Source organism: Anolis sagrei, chromosome X (genome assembly GCF_037176765.1).
Source record: "Anolis sagrei isolate rAnoSag1 chromosome X, rAnoSag1.mat, whole genome shotgun sequence".
Lineage (NCBI taxonomy): Eukaryota > Metazoa > Chordata > Lepidosauria > Squamata > Dactyloidae > Anolis > Anolis sagrei.
Window position 1 is genome coordinate 13,100,059 of NC_090034.1, and position 20,974 is coordinate 13,121,032.

At 44.7% G+C, this 20,974-nt stretch overlaps 1 protein-coding gene across 5 annotated transcripts in view; it reads right to left on the bottom strand.

Moving 5' to 3' along the window:
- LOC132782099 (voltage-dependent T-type calcium channel subunit alpha-1H) overlaps nucleotides 1-20,974 on the bottom strand; it is a 229,014-nt gene that overhangs the window by 199,955 nt on the left and 8,085 nt on the right. For all 5 annotated transcript variants that reach the window (XM_067473303.1, XM_067473305.1, XM_067473304.1 and 2 more), the window contains exon 2: nucleotides 19,588-19,901. In XM_067473303.1, the coding sequence (XP_067329404.1) occupies nucleotides 19,588-19,886 (299 nt within the window). In that variant the 5' untranslated portion in view covers nucleotides 19,887-19,901. The remainder of the gene's footprint in view (nucleotides 1-19,587; nucleotides 19,902-20,974) is intronic.

Genomic DNA, 20,974 nt, shown 5'->3' on the forward strand with positions numbered 1-20,974 from the left:
AACTACACCCAGAGAGCCATGTGAATCCCACCCACATATCCTTCATAATCCAATTTAAAATACGGATCAATTTGGGGATCTGTTGCTAATCGAGAATGATGGGAGTTGTAGTCCAACTACATCAAGAGAACCATGTGGATCCTATTTGCATATTTGTCATAATCCAGTTTAAAATCTGGATCCTATTTGCGTGCGTGTGGGTGGGTGGGGGATTGTTGATAGAATATGATGGGAGTTGTAGTCTCACTACAACCAGCGAGCCATTTGAATCCCACCCACAAATCCTTCATAATCCAATTTAAAATATGGACCGATTTGGGGGTGGGGGTGGTTTTGCTGATAGAGGATGATGGAAGTTGTAGTCCAACCACACTCACTACGTAAACTTCCAAATTCAACTTAAAACTGCACAACTATTTTTGGGAGGGTACGGATAGAGGGAATTGGAGCCCAGCCACATCCAACATGGGAATAATGGGAGTTACAGGCCAAACACATCTTGGGGAGGACTGAAAGGAATTTCCGCTGGAGAGAGACAAGCCTGCAAGACCATCAAACAATGGGATCGATGACATAACAATGATGGGGAAAGAGCCATCGGCAACTGTGAGAAGCCACAAGAGGGTTGCCATGGAGACTATTATCCCAAGGGTGTGGTCAAACACATCGCATTACAAGATCCAGACAATACCAGGCATAGATACTAGTTTACACATACATAAAATGTATATTTCGTAGATAAGGAACAAAGAAGTTGCTAGTGTTGCAAGGGCTCTAGCCCCTCTGCCCAATAGTGCTGTTGTCTCAGCAAACTACAACTCCCAGGACTCCAAGCACCGAGACGTGGCCATCAAAGTGAGGTTTGAACTGCGTCTAGACACACCTTATAAAGCACACAGATACAGGCTGGAATCAGTCCTATGGAGTTCTGGGATTTGTAGTTTGGGGTTGGGGTCTGACTCCCCCGCTGCACCACATTACAACTCTCAGGTCCCCTTAGCATTAAAGTGGCATCAAACAGCATTCATCCTATAGTGCTGATGCACCCGAAACTAGGATCCTTGATTCGTCCAGGGCTCCGTTTGCAGCCATAGAAGAAAGGGAGAATGCCGGAGGGAAGAAGAGGGATGCTTTAAAAGCAGAGGAGGAAATGGGAAGGGAAAGGGTTAGCGGGGACTTGGTGGCGGAGACAGCAATTTAAAAAATAAGACGACAGCAGCGAGCACAGAAGGGAAAAACCCATCTGCAAATCGCCCCCCAAAATTTTGCAACCTACTGTGGCAGAAAGTTCCAGCGCGTTCCAGCAAACACACAACAAATCCCACCCACAGGCCTCTATAAATAATCCCCGTGTAGGAGAACCTGCTCTGGTTGAAACAAACCTTTTCCTTCTTTGAAAAGACTCAGAGAGCAGATCCCAGGGATTGTTTCAAAGGAGAGCTCCATCGGGCACTTGGGGTGCATCCACACTGGACACATAACACAGTTTCAGTCCACTGTAACTGCCATAATTTGGAGTGCTGGGAGTTGCACTTTGGTGAGGCACTCAGCACTCTTTGGCACAGAAGCCCAAAGACCTTGTAGACCAGTGTTTCTCAACCTGGGGGTCGGGACCCCTGAGGGGGTCGCAAGGGGGTGTCAGAGGGGTTGCCAAAGACCATTAGAAAAAACATTAATGGTCTTAAGAATCCCTTCGGCATAGTCGTTTGGGTTCACAGTGCTCTCTAGATGTAGGGGAACTACATCTCCCCTAAATCACTGTCAGTTCATCCAAAATCCCTCCAGTATTTTCTGTTGGATATGGGGGTTCTGTGTGGGACGTTTGGCCCATTTCTATTGGTGGTGTGATTCAGAGCACTCTTTGATTATAGGTGAACTATAAATCCCAGCAACTAGTACAACTCCCAAATGTCAAGATCTATTTTCCCCAAATTCCACCAGTGTTCACATTTGGGCATATTGAGTATTCGTGCCAAGTTCGATCCAGATCTATCATTGTTTGAGTCCACAGTGCTCTCTGGATGCAGATGAACTACAACTCCAAAACTCAAGGTCAATGCCTACCACACACTTCCAGTATTTTCTCTTGGTCATGGGAGTTCTGTGTGCCAAGTTTTGTTCAATTCCATCATTGGTGGGGTTCAGAATGCTCTTTGATTGTAGGTGAACTATAAATCCCAGCAACTACAAGTCCCAAATGACAAAACCAATTCTCCCTTCAACCCCACCAGTATTGAAATTTGGCATATTGGGTAAGGTAAGGTAAGGTAAAAGTTTTCCCTGGACATTAAGTCCAGCCATGTCCAAGACTGGGGGTTGGTGCTCAATTTCTAGGCCGAAGAGCTGGTGTTGTCCATAGACACCTCCAAGGCCGACATGACTGCATGGAGCTCTGGTATTGGGTATTTGTGCCAAATTTTGGCTAGTGAATGAAAACGCATCTTGCATTTCAGATATCTTCATTATGATTCATAACAGTAACACAATTACCGTTAGGAAGTAGCAACGATCATTATTTTATGGTTGGGGGTCACCACAACATGAGGCGCTGTATTAAGGGGTCGCGGCATTAGGAAGATTGAGAAACACTGTTGTAGACACTCCAACTCCCAGGTTTCCACCAGCATTGAGGTATGGCAGTTATAAAGTGGGCTGAAACTGCGTTACGTTTGCAGTGTAGATGCCCCCTCTGTGGCTCATTTTGATGCATCCCCTTTTTGGGTTTATATAACACCTCTGTCTGTTGACTTTGCACCTGGCGTAGCTTGCTTTGTGGTTATAGTCTTCCCTCCCGAAGAGAAGCATCCCTTTGGCCACGCAATGAGAGAAACGTCATCGTGGCATCAATACCAATCTCAGACCAGACATCAGCCCGGAAATTAAAAGCTGAAACCAAAAGGAGGAAAGCCTCATCCATCTCTCGTTAAGGTTGGATGAAAAGCTTGTGTGAATTGTAGCATGACACGATCTTGAGCCCAAAGTGCTGCAACAACTCCCAGGATTCCATAGCCTTGAGTTATGGCAGTCAAAGTGGAGTCAAACTGCATTAATTCTACAGAGTAGATGCACTTCGTGTTGGGATTCCCAGACACGAGCAGCCAAGGAGAGTGGAAGGGACACATTTTCCCCCTCCTCAAATGCATACATACTCCGAATACCTGACCCTTAATCCCCATCCATGGTAAACTGATCAGACCGACATCTGTCCCACATCTCCCCATTCGGAGAGTGTGCAAGGGCTTTTTTTAGCAAGCTATAAATGCAAGACGGGTGCCCCGTATCACTCTCCCTCCCTCTCTTCCAACCTTTCTCAACTCATAGAAAAAGGTCCAGGGATATCTGATTTAGGGGAGAAACCAAGCCAGGGCCCCCACTTTCTATGGTGGATGATGAGAGATCCATAAACATTTCAAGATGACAAATCCTCAAACAAATCTTTCCCCTTGGATTGACCAAATCTATGCACAATGTGTTCACCGACCCTGGGTCATCCCCAGGTCTGAGATTTCCAGTCAAAATGCGAGATTTATGAGTGGCTAGTGTCCTATTATTGTCGTGTGCTGTAAAATTATGGTGACCATAAAGCATACCTATCCAATGTATAGCGACCGTACAATAAAACTATTTAAGTTATGACGACCATAAAGGAAATCTATTCAATGTAATGTAATCCGGCAGGAAGGTAACGGCGCTCCATGCAATCATGCTGGCCACATGACCTTGGAGGTGTCTACGGACAATGCTGGCTCTTCAGCTTAGAAATGGAGATGAGCACTAACCCTCAGAGTCAGACATGACTGGACTTAATGTCAGGGGGAAAGCTTTAGCGTTACCTTTACCTTATTATAGGGTAAGGTGACTGTAAACCAAACCTATTCAACTTACGGTGACCATAAAACAAACCTATCCAATGTGTGGTGGCCATTAAGCAAACCTATCCAACGTATAATGGATGTAAAGCAAACATATCCAAATTAAGATGGCTTTCAAGCAAACCTATCCAATTTATGATGGCTGTCAAGCAAATCTATCCAACATACGGTGATCATAAAGCAAACCCATCCAAGATATGGTGACCATAAAGCAAACCTTTCCAATGTACAGTGGCCTTAAAGCAAACCTATCCAAGTCTGGTGACTAGAAAGCAAACCTATCCAGGTTCTTGTGGGTTTTTTCGGGCTATAGGGCCATGTTCTAGAGGCATTTCTCCTGACGTTTCGCCTGCATCTATGGCAAGCATCCTCAGACCTATCCAATTTATGGTTACTGCAAAGTAAAGTTATCCAACCTATGATGACTGTAAATAGATTATGGTGGCCCTAAAGCAAATTCATCCAATACATAGTGACCACAAAGCAAACCAATCCGGTGAATGGTTACCATAAAGCATACTATCCAACTTGTGGAGAGGGAAACCCAAACCTACCCAGTGTTTGGAGACCGTCAAACAAACCTATCATGGTGTTTTCTGAGGTTGAGAGTGTGTGACTCACTGAAGGTTAACCAATAGGTCTCCATGGGCGAGTGGGTCTTCCAGACTGACTCTATGGCCAACTTCAGTTTGAGGCTGATCATACAGTTGTGTTGGAGGACCTAGATCCTCCCTCCCTATGGTCATCTTCTTGTCGAAGTTGACCACACAGTTGCAATGGAAGATTCTGTGAGAATGCTTCCCATGGCATTTGAAGCATCTCCTTCCTGATGGTCATCATATGGCAGAAATTGATCATAAGGTTGCATTAAAGGATCTAGCGATTTCTTGAGATGTGTCCTCTCCAGTAAAATAATCTTTTTTATTCATTTTGGTGCAGTTTTGCATGCCTAACCCTTATGGAGGACCCATTCCATTTCTTTCTTGCTGGTTTCCCCAATGTTACCTTCACAGCCATCCTATGAGGAAGGCTAGGCTCTCGATGTTGGGGGTCAATGGCAAAGGATGGAACAAGAATGCAAATCCAGATTGTTCCGATTCTTTCCCAGTGCTCCAGCCATTGAACCATGCTGCTGTTGGATAGGAGTACTTCTGCAATACTGCATTGGCGTTTCGTGGAAGCCTGACACCATTCAGTTGAAATTGCATTGGAATAACAAAGGGATGCACACACAAAGTCATGGAAATTTGTCTCCCCAACTTCTCTTGCTGAACACGAAGCCTTTCGCCGGCTTGAGAGATGCCAGCAGCTGTTGGTTGCTCATTTGCAATTCATTTCAAGACGGAACATTTTCAGCGTACGGCAAATGTCATTTCTGCACAAAGTGATCCTTAACTCGCAAATTAAAACGTACCGCCCCATTCTCTGAAGTGTGTTTACACTCGAGTTCGGAGGCCTGCTGGCATTCCAGGCAACAAATCCCCTCGGAGCTTTACTTTTGAGTAGACTTATTGGAAGCCATGTAATGTGCGAGACTCTTTGCGCTGGCACTTGCTGGACCCCAGTTCCCACCATTCCTCACCAGATTCTGTGCTGGATAAGAGGATGCTGGGAGTTGCAATCCAAGAGCATGGATCCCCACAATTTAGACTCAGTGCTGAAATCGGAACATTTTACAACTCCCATAGGCCAACTGTCCCCTTGCAGTATTAAAAGACCCCTTTGAAAACACATAGAAAAAACCTAATTGATATCTGGAGGTATCGATGCATCTCTTTCTTCCTGGCTCATAAATATTTAAAGTCCACCATATATGCCAGCCAGAAGTCAGGAGGGAACACAGGCGCACACATTTCCTTCCTGACAAATAGATCAGTGTTTGCTAATTGCTACCTAAGTTGGAAATTTATTTTCTGAAAGAAAGAAAAGAAAGCCTAAATATGGTCCGCAACATTTTTCCATGTTATCATCAATGGTATCTTGACAGACCTCCATCTTTCCCCCTACTGCTTCATCTTTTGCCTTTTCCTCCATCTTCTTTCTTTTTCTTCTACCATCTTTCCTCTTTCTCCACCTGCACCAGTGGTTCTCAACCTGTGGGTCCCCAGGTGTTTTGGCCTAAAACTCCCAGAAGTCCCAGCTAGTTTACCAGCTGTTAGGATTTCTGGAAGTTGAAGGCCAGACATCTGGGGACCCACAGGTTGAGAACTACTGGCTTCCATCCTCTTCCTCCTCCATGTTTTCCCCTACTCTATCTTCCTCCTCTACCTCATCTATCTTTTCTTTTCCTCCTCCTTTTCCTTCCTCCATCCTCCCCTCTTTCCTCCTCTTTCTCCTCCTTCTCCACCTCCCTCTGCTTCCTCCTTTTCTCCTTCATTTTCTTCCTCCACCTTTTCCCCCTTCCTCCTCCATTATTCACCTTTCTCTTCCACTTTCTTCCTCTTCTCTCTTTTTCACCTTCTTTCTTCCCCCACTTTCCCCCATCTCCCACCAGCCTTGGTCTTCTTCCTTCTCCTTTACCCCTTCTCTTGTCTTCCTCATCCTTCTCCACTTCCACCTTCTTCCTTCATTTCCTCTTCTTCTCCCTTTTCCTTTCCTTAGAACAGTGGTTCTCAATCTGTAGTCCCTGGACCATCAGTGGTCCCCAAGGACTAAAATATGGTCCGCGGCCTCATTGTTACTACACTATTGCAACGAGAGCAACTGGTCTCATGAAACCCTCTTATAGTGCTGAGTGTTAACAAAATCTATGGGTAATAACAGTCTGACCAAAAAAACACGTTTGTGTCTTTGCTTTTAGGCCTGTTCCTGGGGTTATTTGGGGTGGTGATTCAAAAAATTGCATTGGATAGACCACAACAGTTCTAGATTATGAAATATGGTTTTCTGTGGGCGAGCAGATGGCGACTACTAGATGGCTTATTTTCTGTATCAGAAACTAGAGCTGATGTGGTCTATCCAATGCAATTTTCTGAATCAGCACCCCAAATAACCAAATTGATCTAAAGTTGACCAAAAACAGATTGGTAACCCTTTTGGTACGAATGTTGGAGAATGATCTCTGGTCAAAATAGTGCCTGGTCAAAAAAAGGTTGGCAACCACAGCGTTACAGTTAGAGGAGACCACACACATCTAGTCCAACTCTCTGCTATGTAGGAAAAGCACCATCAAATTACTTTCTTCCCTATCTCCTCTGCCCTCTTCTTCTTCATATTCTTCTTTCTCTTCCTTCTCTCCTCTCCTACATCTTTTCTTCTCTTCTCCTTCCCCTCTCCTTCTGTTTTCCTTCTTCCCAAAGAACTGCTAAAGCCCATGGCATCCATTTGAGACCTCTGACTTTGCTAATCAGGGCCACATCCTTCAAAGCTTTGGAACTTTTGTTGCTCCACCATGTCTTTCCCCGTGAAGCCGTCGGACCCAATATCCCCAAAGACAGGTGTTCCTCGAATCCCCCGGCTCTTGTTTCAACCCACCCTTTCCCAAACCCCCTTTTTGCCTGTCTAGCCATCCATCTTTCTGTCTGGCCACTTGTAAAAAAAGTGCCCTAGAAATGCTTTGGTGGCATTCTTTCCAAAGCTGCTTGCCCTTTAAGCCAACAGCAGCTTGGAAATCCATGCAAGGCCCCCGATCTATCCAGGCAAATATCATTCTTGGCCAACTTCATTATTGAGAGAAGCCGTCCCAGAATCTTTGCAGATTTCTTTCATTTACAAACCCAGCCGTTTCCAAAGCCTCTTCACAGCCAGGGTCTTCCTCTGCACAAAGGAAAGGAAGAGAGGAGAGAAAGAAACTATTGTCTGCAGGGAGAATGCCGCATTCTGCCCTGAAAAAAATATATTCGCCTTTCTTTACAGGGATCTGGGAAGAGAATGCTCTTTTCTGTGCAAAACCGTCCTGTGTGAATTTTGTGCACAGAAAGTCCTGGGTTGCAAATAGGCTTCGGAAATGGCAGCATCTGAGCAAAACAGAGCACATCTTGCACAGAATCAATCCCAAACCAATTTCCACCCAACCCAAAACAACAATCAATGTAAAGGTTTCCCCTTGACATTAAGTCTAGTTGTGTCTGACTCTGCGAGGTGGGGCTCATCTCTATTTCTAAGCCGAAGAGCCGGCGTTGTCCATAGACATCTCCAAGGTCATGCAGCCAGCATGACTACATAGAATGCCTTCCCACCAAAGCAGTACCTATTGATTTACTCACATTTGCATGTTTTCGAACTGGTAGGTTGGCAGAAGCTGGGGCTAACAGCAGGCGCTCAACCCACTCCCCAGATTCGACCACCAACCTTTCAATCAGCAAGTTCAGAAGCTCGGCAGTTTAACCCCCTGTGCCAATGGGGGCACCATATGCCATAAACCATATATTAATAGAATTTATAGTAACAACAGTAACAACAACAATAATAAAACAGGGAGAAGTTAATGCGGCCTTCCTCTGAGGCTGAGAGTATGTGACTTGGAGTAGCTATGGATGAGTGGGGATTTGATCCCTGGCCTTTGGAGTCATAGGGTGCATCTCCACTGTAGCACGGGTGTAGTTTGATATCAGTTTAACTGCCATGGCTCAGTGCTACGTTTGGCAAAGCACTAGCACATTTTGGCACGAGAAGAGTCAAACTACAATTCCCAGGATACCATAGGACTAAGCTATGGGGTTTTTACAGAAGTGTCATTATACAGGGGAGATGCAGCCCTTGTAAAACGGTAACATCCGTGAGCCCATCATAATGAGCCATGGCAGTTAAAGTGGTATCAAACTGCATTCATTCCACGGTGGAGATGCACCCCAGCAAGTGTATGGAAAGAAGGTTTTGCAGATGGGTTGTTGTAGGTTTTTCGGGCTATATGGCCATGTTCTAGAGGCATTCTCTCCTGACATTTCGCCTGCATCTATGGCCAGCATCCTCAGAGGTAGTGAGGTCTGCAGATATAGTGCAGAGGTAGTGAGGTTTTGCAGATATTTCAAAAGGGAGTTGCTTGTCCCGTGTTGTAGACGTCCTCTCTCCTCCCAAATGTTGTTTCCTTCGAAGGGAAGAGGGGCTTTGCTGTGCATCCAGCTTGGAAGCTGCTCGCCCGACACAAGCGTGAAGGCATCTCTCCGCTATCTGCGGCATGTGGCGCCTGAAATTCCAGGCCAAGCCACACGCCATGCCCTCTTGGCTCCTCCATCAGTCGCTACTCGGGGATGGAAACCAGCCTGGCAAGGAAGAGGATGGGGAGAGGAGCACCAGGAGGAGGAGGAGAAAGGAGGAAGGAGCTGTGGGAACAGCTGCTGGGAGCCGAAACCCAGGCCAATTTCCCCCCAAAGCAGGATTGTATCTCCAGCTGAGGTTGAGGCATCTCCCTCACATTCGGGAGCCTGGGGGAAAGAGGAAGAACTGGAGCAAAAGTTGGAGAGGAGTCCCTTTCTTCTGGATGACAAAACCCAAAGATCTCCCAGTCGGAATAGCGAAAGCATAATGTGATGGCCTGGATGAAAGTAGGAAATATTCTTGCATTTGGAGATGGAGTTAAAGGAAGGTTAGAGTCAGAGAGGGAAGAGCATCAGAAATAGAGGAAAGTCAGAGTCAAAGACAGAGGAGAATTAGATTCAGAGATAGAGGAGAGTTAGTCAGAGATAGAGAAAAGTTAAAGTCTGGCCCCTTCTATACTGGCAAATAATCCAGATTATCAAAGCAGATAATCCATACACATCTACACTGCCATATAATCAAGTTCAAATAAAAATAATCTGAATTACTGTGCCTTTTCCGGCCCGTATGGCCATGTTTCAGAAGCATTCTCTCCTAACGTTTCACCTACATCTATGGCAGGCATCCTCAGAGGTTGTGAGGTATGTTGAAAACTAGGAAAGTGAGGTTTATATATCCGTGGAATAATGTCAAGGGTGGGAGAAAGAACTCTTGTCTGTTTGAGGCAGGTGTGAATGTTTCAATTGCCCACCTTGATTTGAATGTAATGACCTTGCAGTTTCAAGGTCTGACTACTTCCTGCATGAACATGAACAAAATCTGGCTACCAGTATTTAAAATAACCCTAAAATCAAAACATTAAATAAAGAACAACACTCAAAAACAGGGGAATTCCAGACAAGAAATAATCAGGGCCAGCTAATCACCTCCCAAACAAGGATTCCCCCAGGCAGGAAGCAGACAGATCTTGAAATTGCAAGGCCATTAAATGCTAATTAAGGTGGAAAATTGTAACATTCACACTTGCTTCAAGCAGACAAGAGTTATTTCTCTCATGCTGGACATTATTCCACAGATATATAAACCTCACTTGCCTAATTTCCAACACACCACACAACCTTTGAGGATTTGTTTTCCATGTTGGGACCGACTTGAGAAACTGGTGTGAGATAATTGGCCTTCTGCAAGGATGTTGCCCAGGGGATGCCTGGATGTTTGATGTTTTTACCATCCTTGTGGGAGGCTTATCTCATATCCTCGCATGGGGAGCTGGAGCTGACAAAGGGAGCTCATCTGCATCTTCCCGGATTCAAACCAGCAACCTTCAGGTCAGCAACCCAACCTTCAAGTCAGCAGTCCTGCTGGCACAAGGGTTTAACCTATTGCACAACTATTGCACCACCGGGGGCTCCAACCTTTGAGGACACCTGCCATAGATGCAGGCGAAACGTCAGGAGAGAATGCTTCTGGAACATCGCCATACAGCCTGGAAAACTCACAACAACTCAGTGATTCTGGCCATGAAAGCCTTCAACAATACAAGATAATCTGGATTTTATATGGCCGTGTAGATGGTGCTTTAGAGATGGGGAGAGTTAGAGTCAAGAGCTGGAGCCAGCGATAGAGGAGAGTCAGAGTAATCAGGATGTGAGTGAGAGATGTCGGTTTGTGCATATCAATTGCCATGCCAATGGTTTCCGGATGCATTTCTCTTATATTTGTGTATTATGCACCTGAGCTCCTGAGAATGCAACCTATTGGAAAGCCATGAGTTCAGACTTGGCATCTGTTGTGGCCACAGTTAGTGCATAGGTGGTGTCCGGTGGGAAAAGAAGCCAAATGATCCTGTCAAAGGAGATCTGGGTGACGTTTGAGGCTGAGAGAATGTGACTTACCAGTGTGTTTCCAAGGCTGAACAGGGATTTGAACCTAGGTCTCTTACAGTTCTAGTTCCACACTCAAGCCACGATAGCACACGGGCCAAACCCGATGCCCTTTTCCAAATACTTTTTGGGACACACACCTGAAAAGTCAGACTAAAAGGCACAGCGGCTTTAATGGCCAGCTTGGCCCTTCCACCATCCTTGGCTCCTTTTTGTTGCAACTGCATCAGATCTTTCCCCTCCCAAATGCTATTAAACTTTAAAAAAAATGGATATGCAAGCAGAAGCAATTTGCAAAGCCAACAGAACCACCGAGACCATAAAACTGGCATGCGTCCTCTCTTTGTCTGATTCCTCCTCGCAAAGGATATTACAGGCGGCTTCCTGTATCAGTCGCCCCGCATCCCCTCCCCGTTGCCAAGGGAGGCCCGGAAGAGCTGATTTTACATACATCTAACAGTTCTATGGCTTAACTAAGGACAGATCGATACTCATCATTTCAATAAATAATGCACCTCATTCTGCTGGCAGGACATAACGCTGCAAGGCCCTGGCAGGGATCAGGCAGATGCCGCACGTTCCGCTCCGCTATTGCTTCAATCCGGAGGCCTTCCTTGGCTTTGTAAAATTTCCACCAGGGAAGAGCTACCCACAGTTGCAAACACCGAGCATCCTTTGTTACTCTAACAGTCACTTAAGCTATGCATTCCAGAGGAAAACCCAAAATATTGGAAAAGCATTCTTCGTTGCCTTCAAATTGGGGACCATTTGGATCTCCAAGAACTCTGGTCAACTACAGCTCTGCTCAGATCTTGCAAACTCAAGCTCACCTGAGGCTTCCTTGATGGAAACAATGCAACTGTACCAAGATCTGCTTCTTTTGGGAGAAAATAGCCACAAAGATCTACTTTCAAGATGTCCAAGAACTGGGTTGCTGTCGGTTTTTTCGGGCTGTATGGCCATGGTCTAGAGGCATTCTCTCCTGACGTTTCGCTGCATCTATGGCAAGCATCCTCAGAGGTAGTGAGGTCTGTTGGAACTAGGAAAAAGGGTTTATATATCTGTGGAATGACCAGGGTGAGACAAAGAACTCTTGTCTATTGGAGCTAGGTGTCTACTGGAGCTAGGTTTCGCTGCATCTATGGCAATCATCCTCAGAGGTAGTGAGGTCTGTTGGAACTAGGAAAAAGGGTTTATATATATGTGGAATGACCAGGGTGAGACAAAGGACTCTTGTCTACTGGAGCTAGGTGTCCTTTGTCTCACCCTGGTCATTCCACAGATATATAAACCCTTTTTCCTAGTTCCAACAGACCTCACTACCTCTGAGGATGCTTGCCATAGATGGAGGTGAAACGTCAGGAGAGAATGCCTCTAGACCATGGCCATACAGCCCGAAAAAACCTACAACAACCCAATGATTCCGGCCATGAAAACCGTCGACAATACCTTGTCCAAGACTTGCAAGTCAAGACTGTCCAATGTTTTACTTTCAAGATGTCCAAATACTGCTGGTCAAGAACGACCTTCTGCTACCAGATGAAGTGCCAACATTGCAGACAGCAATTATTCTACTCTGGGTTTGAGTCCAAACATTGAAACCATGGCTCCTTCAGCTTTGGTCCTTCAAATATTTTGGACTTCAAGGATGGTGAAAAATGAAGCCCTAATCTAGAGGACCAATGTTTGGGAGTTTGATGCCATCTGTACATAGATGATGTTCAACTCTATTACTCCTTTCCACCTACTGCTAAGGAGGCTGTTCAGGTCCTGAACTAGTGCTTGGCAGCTGTGGCAGTCTGGATGAGGGCAAACAAATTGAAATTGAATCCAGACAAGACGGAGGTACTCCTGGTCAGTCGTAAGGTTACAGCCTGTGCTGGACGGGATTACATTCCCCCGGAAGATGAAAGTTTGCAACTTGGGAGTGACTCTGGATTCATCGCTGAGCCTGGAACCCCAGGTTTTGCACAAAACTTGTGTGCAAGTTGCCCTCATACCTTAGGAAGCCAGACGTGGCCATGGTGGTCCATGCTCTTGTTACATCTCGAATAGACTACTGCAGTGTGCTCTGCGTGGGGCTTCCTTTGAAGACTGCCCAGAAGCTTCAAATAGTCCAATGGGTGGCAACCAGATTTCTCACTGGAATGGCATCCAGGGAGTATACACCCCCCCCCCCCCCGTTACGTCAGCTGCACTGGCTGCCAGTTGCTACCAGGCTCATTTCAAAGTGTTGGTTTTGGTGAACGATTCTGGTCCAACTTACTTGTCTGAATGTATCTCCCTTTATGAGCCAATTACAGCTTTAAGATCAGCTGGGGAGGCCCTGCTCTCGGTCCCACCTCCTTTGCAAGAGCAACTGGTGGGGACAAGAGACAGTGCCTTTTCAGTGGTGGTCTCTTGGTTGTGGAACTCCCTCTCTTGTGACATCATGCAGACCCCATCCCTCCTGGTCTTCAGGGGGAAAAAACCTAAAGACCTGGCTCTGTATGCAGGCATTCAGAGAATAGGCTAATATGGCATTTGACCTCAACAGTTTGGATAATGACTACGGACTAACTAATAAGTATAAAATCAAGACTCAGCACTTTAGATTTTAATATGTCGTGTGTTTTAATCTGTTTTAATGTATTATGTGTTTCATTTGCTCAATTGTTGGATGATTTTATACTTTGATAGGGTATGTTTATTGTTATATTGATTTTCTAGTTATGTCTATGATGCATCATTGAATTTTTGCCAGCGTTTGTAAGCTGCCTTGAGTCCCCTGCAGGGTGAGAAAGGTAGGGTATAAATGAAGTAAACAAACAAACAACTTTGGACATTGAGTACCTTTGGATATGTCCTTTAAATGACAGAGTGAACCACAAAATGGATGCTTTGGGCTCATGCACTGGAGATACTTCAGTATCTCTCTAGTTTTCAGAACCAGGTGAAAACATTCGTCAGTAACTGGTTTCATTCCAGTTCTAAAGCTATTCTGGGGTGAGCCAGCAAAGCATCGTGGTGTGAGTGTTGGACTAGGAGACCAAGGTTTGATGCTTTGCTTGGCTGTGAAAACTCATTCTTCTCAACCCCAGAAAACCCTATGATGGCTTCCCATACACTGGGTGAATTCAAAGCCAGTCCTCAATAACCAAGTGAATGAGAGAGCTTCACAAATTTGAAGAAAACGGCACTCTCTAACTTGACACTTTCCAAAAGTCTTGGGCAAATGCATTGTGATGACTTGAAGGACATTTTCTCGCCCCAATTGAGAAAGTCATTGAAATATGTTCTACTCTTTGTGCCAAGGCCTCTGCAAACCAATGTCTCTGAATGGAAAGCATCAGAGCATAGCTGTGTATGCTTTCGACAAGAGGCTAATCCTTTCTGCAAACCTTTCTCTCTCTCTCCATATATTATTTTCCAACCACAAGGCAACCTGCATCGTCTGTGTAAGCCTTCTTACATAAACGGTGAACGCACTCTCGCTATCCATCAGTGCTTCAAAAGCTTTCATTACAGACAAACCCTGTCAGGGAGGCATCGAAGATGGACACGAAGGACATGGATAGCCAGTGGGAACTTCGACCAAGATCCAAAGCATAAAGATTCAACAAAGAACTTATGCCGAGGTCTATAAATCAGAAAGAAGAATGACTCTGCTCTGCCGTTGCTGTAAGCACGCTTTCTTGGTTCATCCAAATGACCAGTTTGGGGATTTTTGGGTCAGAAGAGGCCAAGCTTTGCCCATGTGCCACCCAGCACTATTGCCCAAACCCTTGCGAAGAGAGGAATTCAATACCTCCTTGTGCAACATCAGGGAAACTCATCCTATGAAGAAAACGTGGCCCAAAGACCACATGGAGTCCTCATATTCTCATTTGGAATGACACCTTCAGCATTTGGAGCCATGGAGAAGAACTAAACAAGTTCCTGGACCATCTCAACAGCATCGACCCAAACATCCAATTCATCATGGAAAAAGAAAATGAATAAAAACTGCCTTTTCTAGATGTCCTAGTCATCCGCAAATCAGATCAACAATTGGGCCACATAGTTTACAGAATACCTACACACATGGATAGAGACTTACATAACAACTCCAACCATCACCCAAGTCAAAAAAAGAAGCACAATTCAAGTCCTGGCAGCCCAAAAGACTCACAGCAACCCATCCCTAAACACCTCCAATGGTCATGTTTCGTGTAACTTTTCATGCCCAAAAGTCCCCAAAAGTGCCATCACAAATTGGATTGTTTCAATCCAGAACCTCTTAAAAGCAAAAGCAGTCCAAACTTCCTTTTAAAAAAAGGCAACTGGAATCTATACAAAGTAAATTCTAGTGTACCAATCTATCCCACAACAGATTGTAGAATTCGATTTTGAAAGTTTCTGACTTTCAAACCATGCAATGGATTTTACAGGAAAGATGGAGAACCTTTCTTCACTCAGAAGCCATTCTTTTGGATTCTCCATCAATTTCCATGAAGTAGCAGCCAATAGTGAAAGGAGCAAGGCAGCGACATCTCCAGCTCATCCCTTGTTTGGGTATCAGCCAGCATGTCAACGACTTAAATCACAAATTAGTTTTTTTTAGATCTACAGAGACACTCGCTAGAACACCTCAGCAAGCGAGAGTCCAAAAGTGGCAGGCTCAAACCCAGCACCTCAATTCGTGGGTGATACCAGATGAGAGACTCCCCCCTGGGCACACAGAAGACTGGACGACTTGGAAGGCACTGAACAGACTGCGCTCTGGCACCACGAGATGCAGAGCCAACCTCAAGAAACGGGGCTACAAAGTTGAATCCACGACATGCGAGTGCAGAGAAGAGCAAACCACAGACCACCTGCTTCAATGCAACCTGAGCCCTGCTACATGCACAATGGAGGGCCTTCTTGCGGCAACACCAGAGGCAATCCAAGTGGCCAGATACTGGTCAAAGGACATTTAATCAACTACCAAGTTTGCAAAACTTGTGCTTTTTTAATCGGTTTGTTTGTTTTGTTCGGTTAGAAATGTAATACAATGGTATGGTTGCTGATGACACGATAAATAAATCCATGAATATGCTCCAAAGTGCAGTGGGGATTCCCACTACCCAGATGTTTAGGACTAAAGATCCCTTGATAGGAGTTGAAGTCCATCTCCTTTGGAGAGTAGAAGGTTTAGCCTTGCTTTCCTGTAACCAAGGGGTCTCTTTCAGCTTCCTTTTGATTAGATCCAAGGCATGTTTTCATCCTATTTTCTTGGTTTTGGAGGCCTCTGAAGCCAGGGACAGAAGGGAGCTTTCCGAAGTCAGGGGACATTTTGTGTGGTGCGTTTGCTGGTGCAGGTTGCCTTCTCCTCTGCAAAATGAATGAGGCTTGGAGAGCGTTTCTTGTGAGTAAGCTTGCAAAAAAAGGAGCCCTGGAATACATCCCAAACTCCACTGTGTCATATACTCATTTGGGAGGCTTCGAAAGAACAAACACACAATGCCTAAATTGCAAATTGGCTGAAAAAGGAGCAAAGCTTTCTAGATGGGGAGCCATTTTCAGATCAAAAATCTTTGCAGGGAGAAAAAGTGGGGTGTATACAGTAATAATAACAATAATAGATGGAAAAACAAGAAAACTGATGACAATCCACTAGTCATTACACCCGCATAGTGATGTTGACAGACTTGACCTGCCCAGAAAATCAGGAGGCAGAGAGAGGGCTTCTGCAAGTGAAACAAATGGTAGAAGAAGAGAAACATGCCCGGGCAGATGATGGGAAAGGCAGTCAAGAACCAACATTGAGGGAAGTCAATAGTAGTAAACTGCTTAAAGTGCAAAAGACAAAGAGGGAATACCGTAAAAATACAATGCAGAGCAGAAGAGAAAACTGGCAAAAGGCCACTCTCCCTGGACAGTTCCTGGGAAAAATTGAGAGCATGGATGTGGCTCACAAATGGAGCTTTGAAAAAGGAGATGGAGGGCCTGATTCTTGCAACCCAAGAACAAGCAATTAGAACCAATGCCATCAACACCAGAATTGAAAAGTCAACGACGGATCTCAAGTGTAGACTCCAAGGAAGCAGACAAAACAATGGATCACATATTCAGCTGCTGCAAGAAGATCGTGCAGACAGACTACAAGCAGAGGCATAACACCATTACTTAGATGATCCATTAGAACTTGTGCCACAAATACTATATGCCTGTGAGAAAGAACTAGTGGGATCACAAGCCTGAAAAAGTTACAGATAATGAACACATCAAACTTCTCTGGGACTTCTGAATTCAGACAGAGTTTGTCCTCACGATCATGTTAAAAAACCAAGTATGGATTGTCAATGTTGTAATCCCAGGTGACAGCCGGATTGAAGAGAAACAACTGGAAAAGCTGACACGATATGAGGATTTAAAGACAGAACTGCAAAGACTCTGGCACAAGCCAGTCAAGGAGGTCTCAGTGGTGATGGGCACATTGGATGCAGTGCCTAAAGACCCTGGCCTGCACTTAAATACAATCAGCGCTGACCAAATTACCATCTCCCAGCTGCAAAAGGCCACCCTACTTGGGTCTGCACACATTATTCACCGATACATCACACAGGGACCTAGAGCTGAAAAAGTTTCTCCCCTAGAGATCTCCATCTAAAAAACATTGTGTTTTAGGAATGCGGAGATACAACCCATACTTGGGAAGTGTCTGATGTCTAATCCAATACAACAGGCAGCATAGAAATCTTGTTTGCTGTGTATTAATCTTGTTGTGTTTCTAATAATAATAATAATAATAATAATAATAATAATAATAATAATAATACCCCTTTTGGCCACCTGATTAGTGAAGATCCCAATTCAATGGGACCAACTGAAGTATTGAGGATCTGGCCTTCAGAAAAGACCAAATGCTTAGTGATTTCTTTTTTTTTCTACTTTAGAAACCAGTATGAATGATCTTAGTAATAATGGTGGAGTCGCAATGTAGGCTTATACAATGAAAAAGGCATTAGAGTAGATCAAAACGGTGAGTCTATGGTTTTCTACTAGTTGGGCATGCATTTTGGAGGTTGGGGCTCAAGTCTTTAGACACATACATTATTTTTGGATATATACATATTGCTATGCTCCAGTTGAATGCAGTCCTATTTGGGGTACATATGAAGAGGGCTACCAGGCCACATAGCGTCCAAGCCACTCATGTTCAACTTTCTTCCACAACTCTCTGTTCCTTCTCCCATAACATATGGACTACAATCTCCACTAACAAGGGATGATGGAAATTGCAATCCAAACAATATGGAGGAAAAGTTACTCATATCCACTTTTTTCCAGCTAGTAAAAGATGTACAATCCTGGGAAAGGAAACACACAGGGGGAACTATACTTAGTCAGAAAAAACCCCAATGATACCCCCAATGATATATGACATCATATAAGTTTTCTTGTCCCGTGAGCTTGAAGAAGTGACACTGTTGGCCTCCGATTATCCAATTCAGAGCCCTCCAGTGAGTCTAGGTGGTTAAAGGATTCTGGGACCTAGAGCTGAAAAAGTAACTTATACAACTTTTCTCCCCTAGAGATCTCCATCTAAAAAGCATTGTGTTTTAGGAATGCGGAGATACAACCCACACATGTTTATGTCTTTCTTAGCCTAACTTGGAAGAAAACCCAGGACAACTTAGAAAGAAGCAAACACAATGCCTCACTGTTTGCATTTTGTCACCCTTTCCAATGGCAACATTGTGAAAGGAAACACACCTTGGCCAGAAACCCACAGAAACTGCTAGTATTCTGTCACTACAACACAGTTACACTCAATCCAATGCCTAGATGAGGTTGCATATTCACGGAGTCATGCTTTGCCTGGCCAAGAACACTGTCTTCTCTAGATTCCCTCAAAACAATATGATGCATCTGTTGCAACATGAAACCATTATTGTATGATGCTTTGAACCCCCCCCCCCCCCCCGCAGTGGGGAGTGAATGATTGAATGAATAACAACCAACTAAATACAAAACCAAAGCCACCCACAAAGTGAATGTGGTTTAAGAGAACATCAGCCATGAACGTCTTTGGAGACATTGTAAGCAAGACAATGGTTATGTCTCATCCAAAGACGGGTCCAAAGAAGGATCACAACTCCATCCATCCATAAAATGAATTCCTTTAAGAAGAACCTCAACCACCAACATCTTTGGAAATTTTATAAGCAAGACAATCCTTCTATCACATCCAAAGGTGGATTCAAAGTAGAACCATGACTGAAACCATTCACAAAGTGAATTTAGTTTAGGAAAATTTCAACCATGAACAGCTTTGGAGACTTTATAAACAAGACAAAATTTGTATCTCATTCAAAGGTGGGCTCAGAGAAGAACAACTCTAACCATCAACAAAAATGAATCCAGTTTAGGAGAACTTCAGCCATGAACATCTTTGGAGGCTTTGTAAGCAAGACAATACTTAGATATCATCCAAAGGTAGATTCAAAGAAGAAGAACAACTCAAACCATCCACAAAACCGAGGAGAACCTCAATCATGAACATCTTTGGAGACTTTACAAGAAGACAATCCTTAATCTCACCCATCTTCCAAAACCAGAAGCCCAAGTTGACCAAACTCAGTAGGATGGGAAGAAAGAACCCAAAGCTTTTCCTAAGATGCCAAGGATATGGGTTACAGACCAGTTTGAGGCACCAGCTCCGTGGCCGGGTTGTCTGATCCAGGCAGAAGAAGACGGTGGATGCCAGTGCAGGGTAAGGGCTTTCTCCATCTTGGGTCGGATCCCGGGTGGGTGACTCCACCGACGAGGCAAAACTGTCCTGGAAGGATTTGCAAGCACTGAGGGCGTCCTCATCATTCTCCACCCCGGATTGGGGCACCTGCCCAGGGGCTGAGCTGGAGGCTATGGGGACCCGGACCTCGTCGCTGGCCAGTGGCTGGAAGTGTTCTCTCCTCTCGCCATCAGTCATGATAGCAGCCAACACCTGGAGGAGGAGAAAAGACATGGTGAGAAAAGGGAGACGCCAAAATCTGTGGAGAGAAACATTTCCATTTCCAGAATAGTTTGATAACTTGAGGCATTGTTTTGGGAGAAGGAAACATGGTGGACTTTCAGGAGTTCTCCAAGAAATTAAAGGTTCAGGCAAACAACTGATTTATCCAGATGGTAAGAAGAAGTAACTTAAGAAGGCACGTTCATAGCATCCTGTTAAATAGTCAGAAAATCACTAGTGGTCTATAGGTGTCCCTCTCTCCAAACCAACACTTGGAAACAATCACAGCAGACTATAAAGAGCAGTAAAAGGTGGCATTTGCAAAGCATCTGTCCTAATTTGGTTAATTCACCAAAAACAGAACAAGGAGACTTTGGACACTACGAAGTTGGACATGCCTCCCCCTTCTTAGATTCACAGCCTTGACCCATCCATAAGCCCATCTCGTTGGAGGACTAGCAATGGTTTCCAACCATGGTACAACCACTGTGAAGTGGAAGAAGGCTGTAACAGATTGAGAAGCTACCGTGGTCATGTTTACCATGACCCTCACTGTGTGAAGACTGTGTGTTGATTGGCTGTGCACCAACCTCCACACATTAAAAAAAAACTTGCATCTTCCAAGAAAAATAAATGCAAAAGGGAGAAATGTGCCAAAATGAAGGTGCATCAAGCCAACCCTGACTGGGACCACCTTCCACCTGGAAATTAATGTCCTCACTGTGGAAGAACATGAGGATCAAGAACAGGGCTCCACAGTCACCTATGTATCCACCACTAAGACACTACACTTGGAAGGCCATCATACCCAGACAAGAGGTTGCCTAAGTAAGTAAAGTTCCCAAGCTTTGGTCCTCTGGGTGTTTTGGACTTCACCTCCCAGAAGCCCCAACCAGCTTGCTCAACAGCTAAAGATTATGGGAACTGAGGTTCAAAACAACAATAGAATCACTGGCCTAAAAGCCATTTCTGGCCTATGACAATGGTACCTTGTTGTACCCTGCTTCAAGCTGTAAGGAGAGGCAGGTTGTTGTTGTTGTTATTGTTATTGTTATTATTATTAT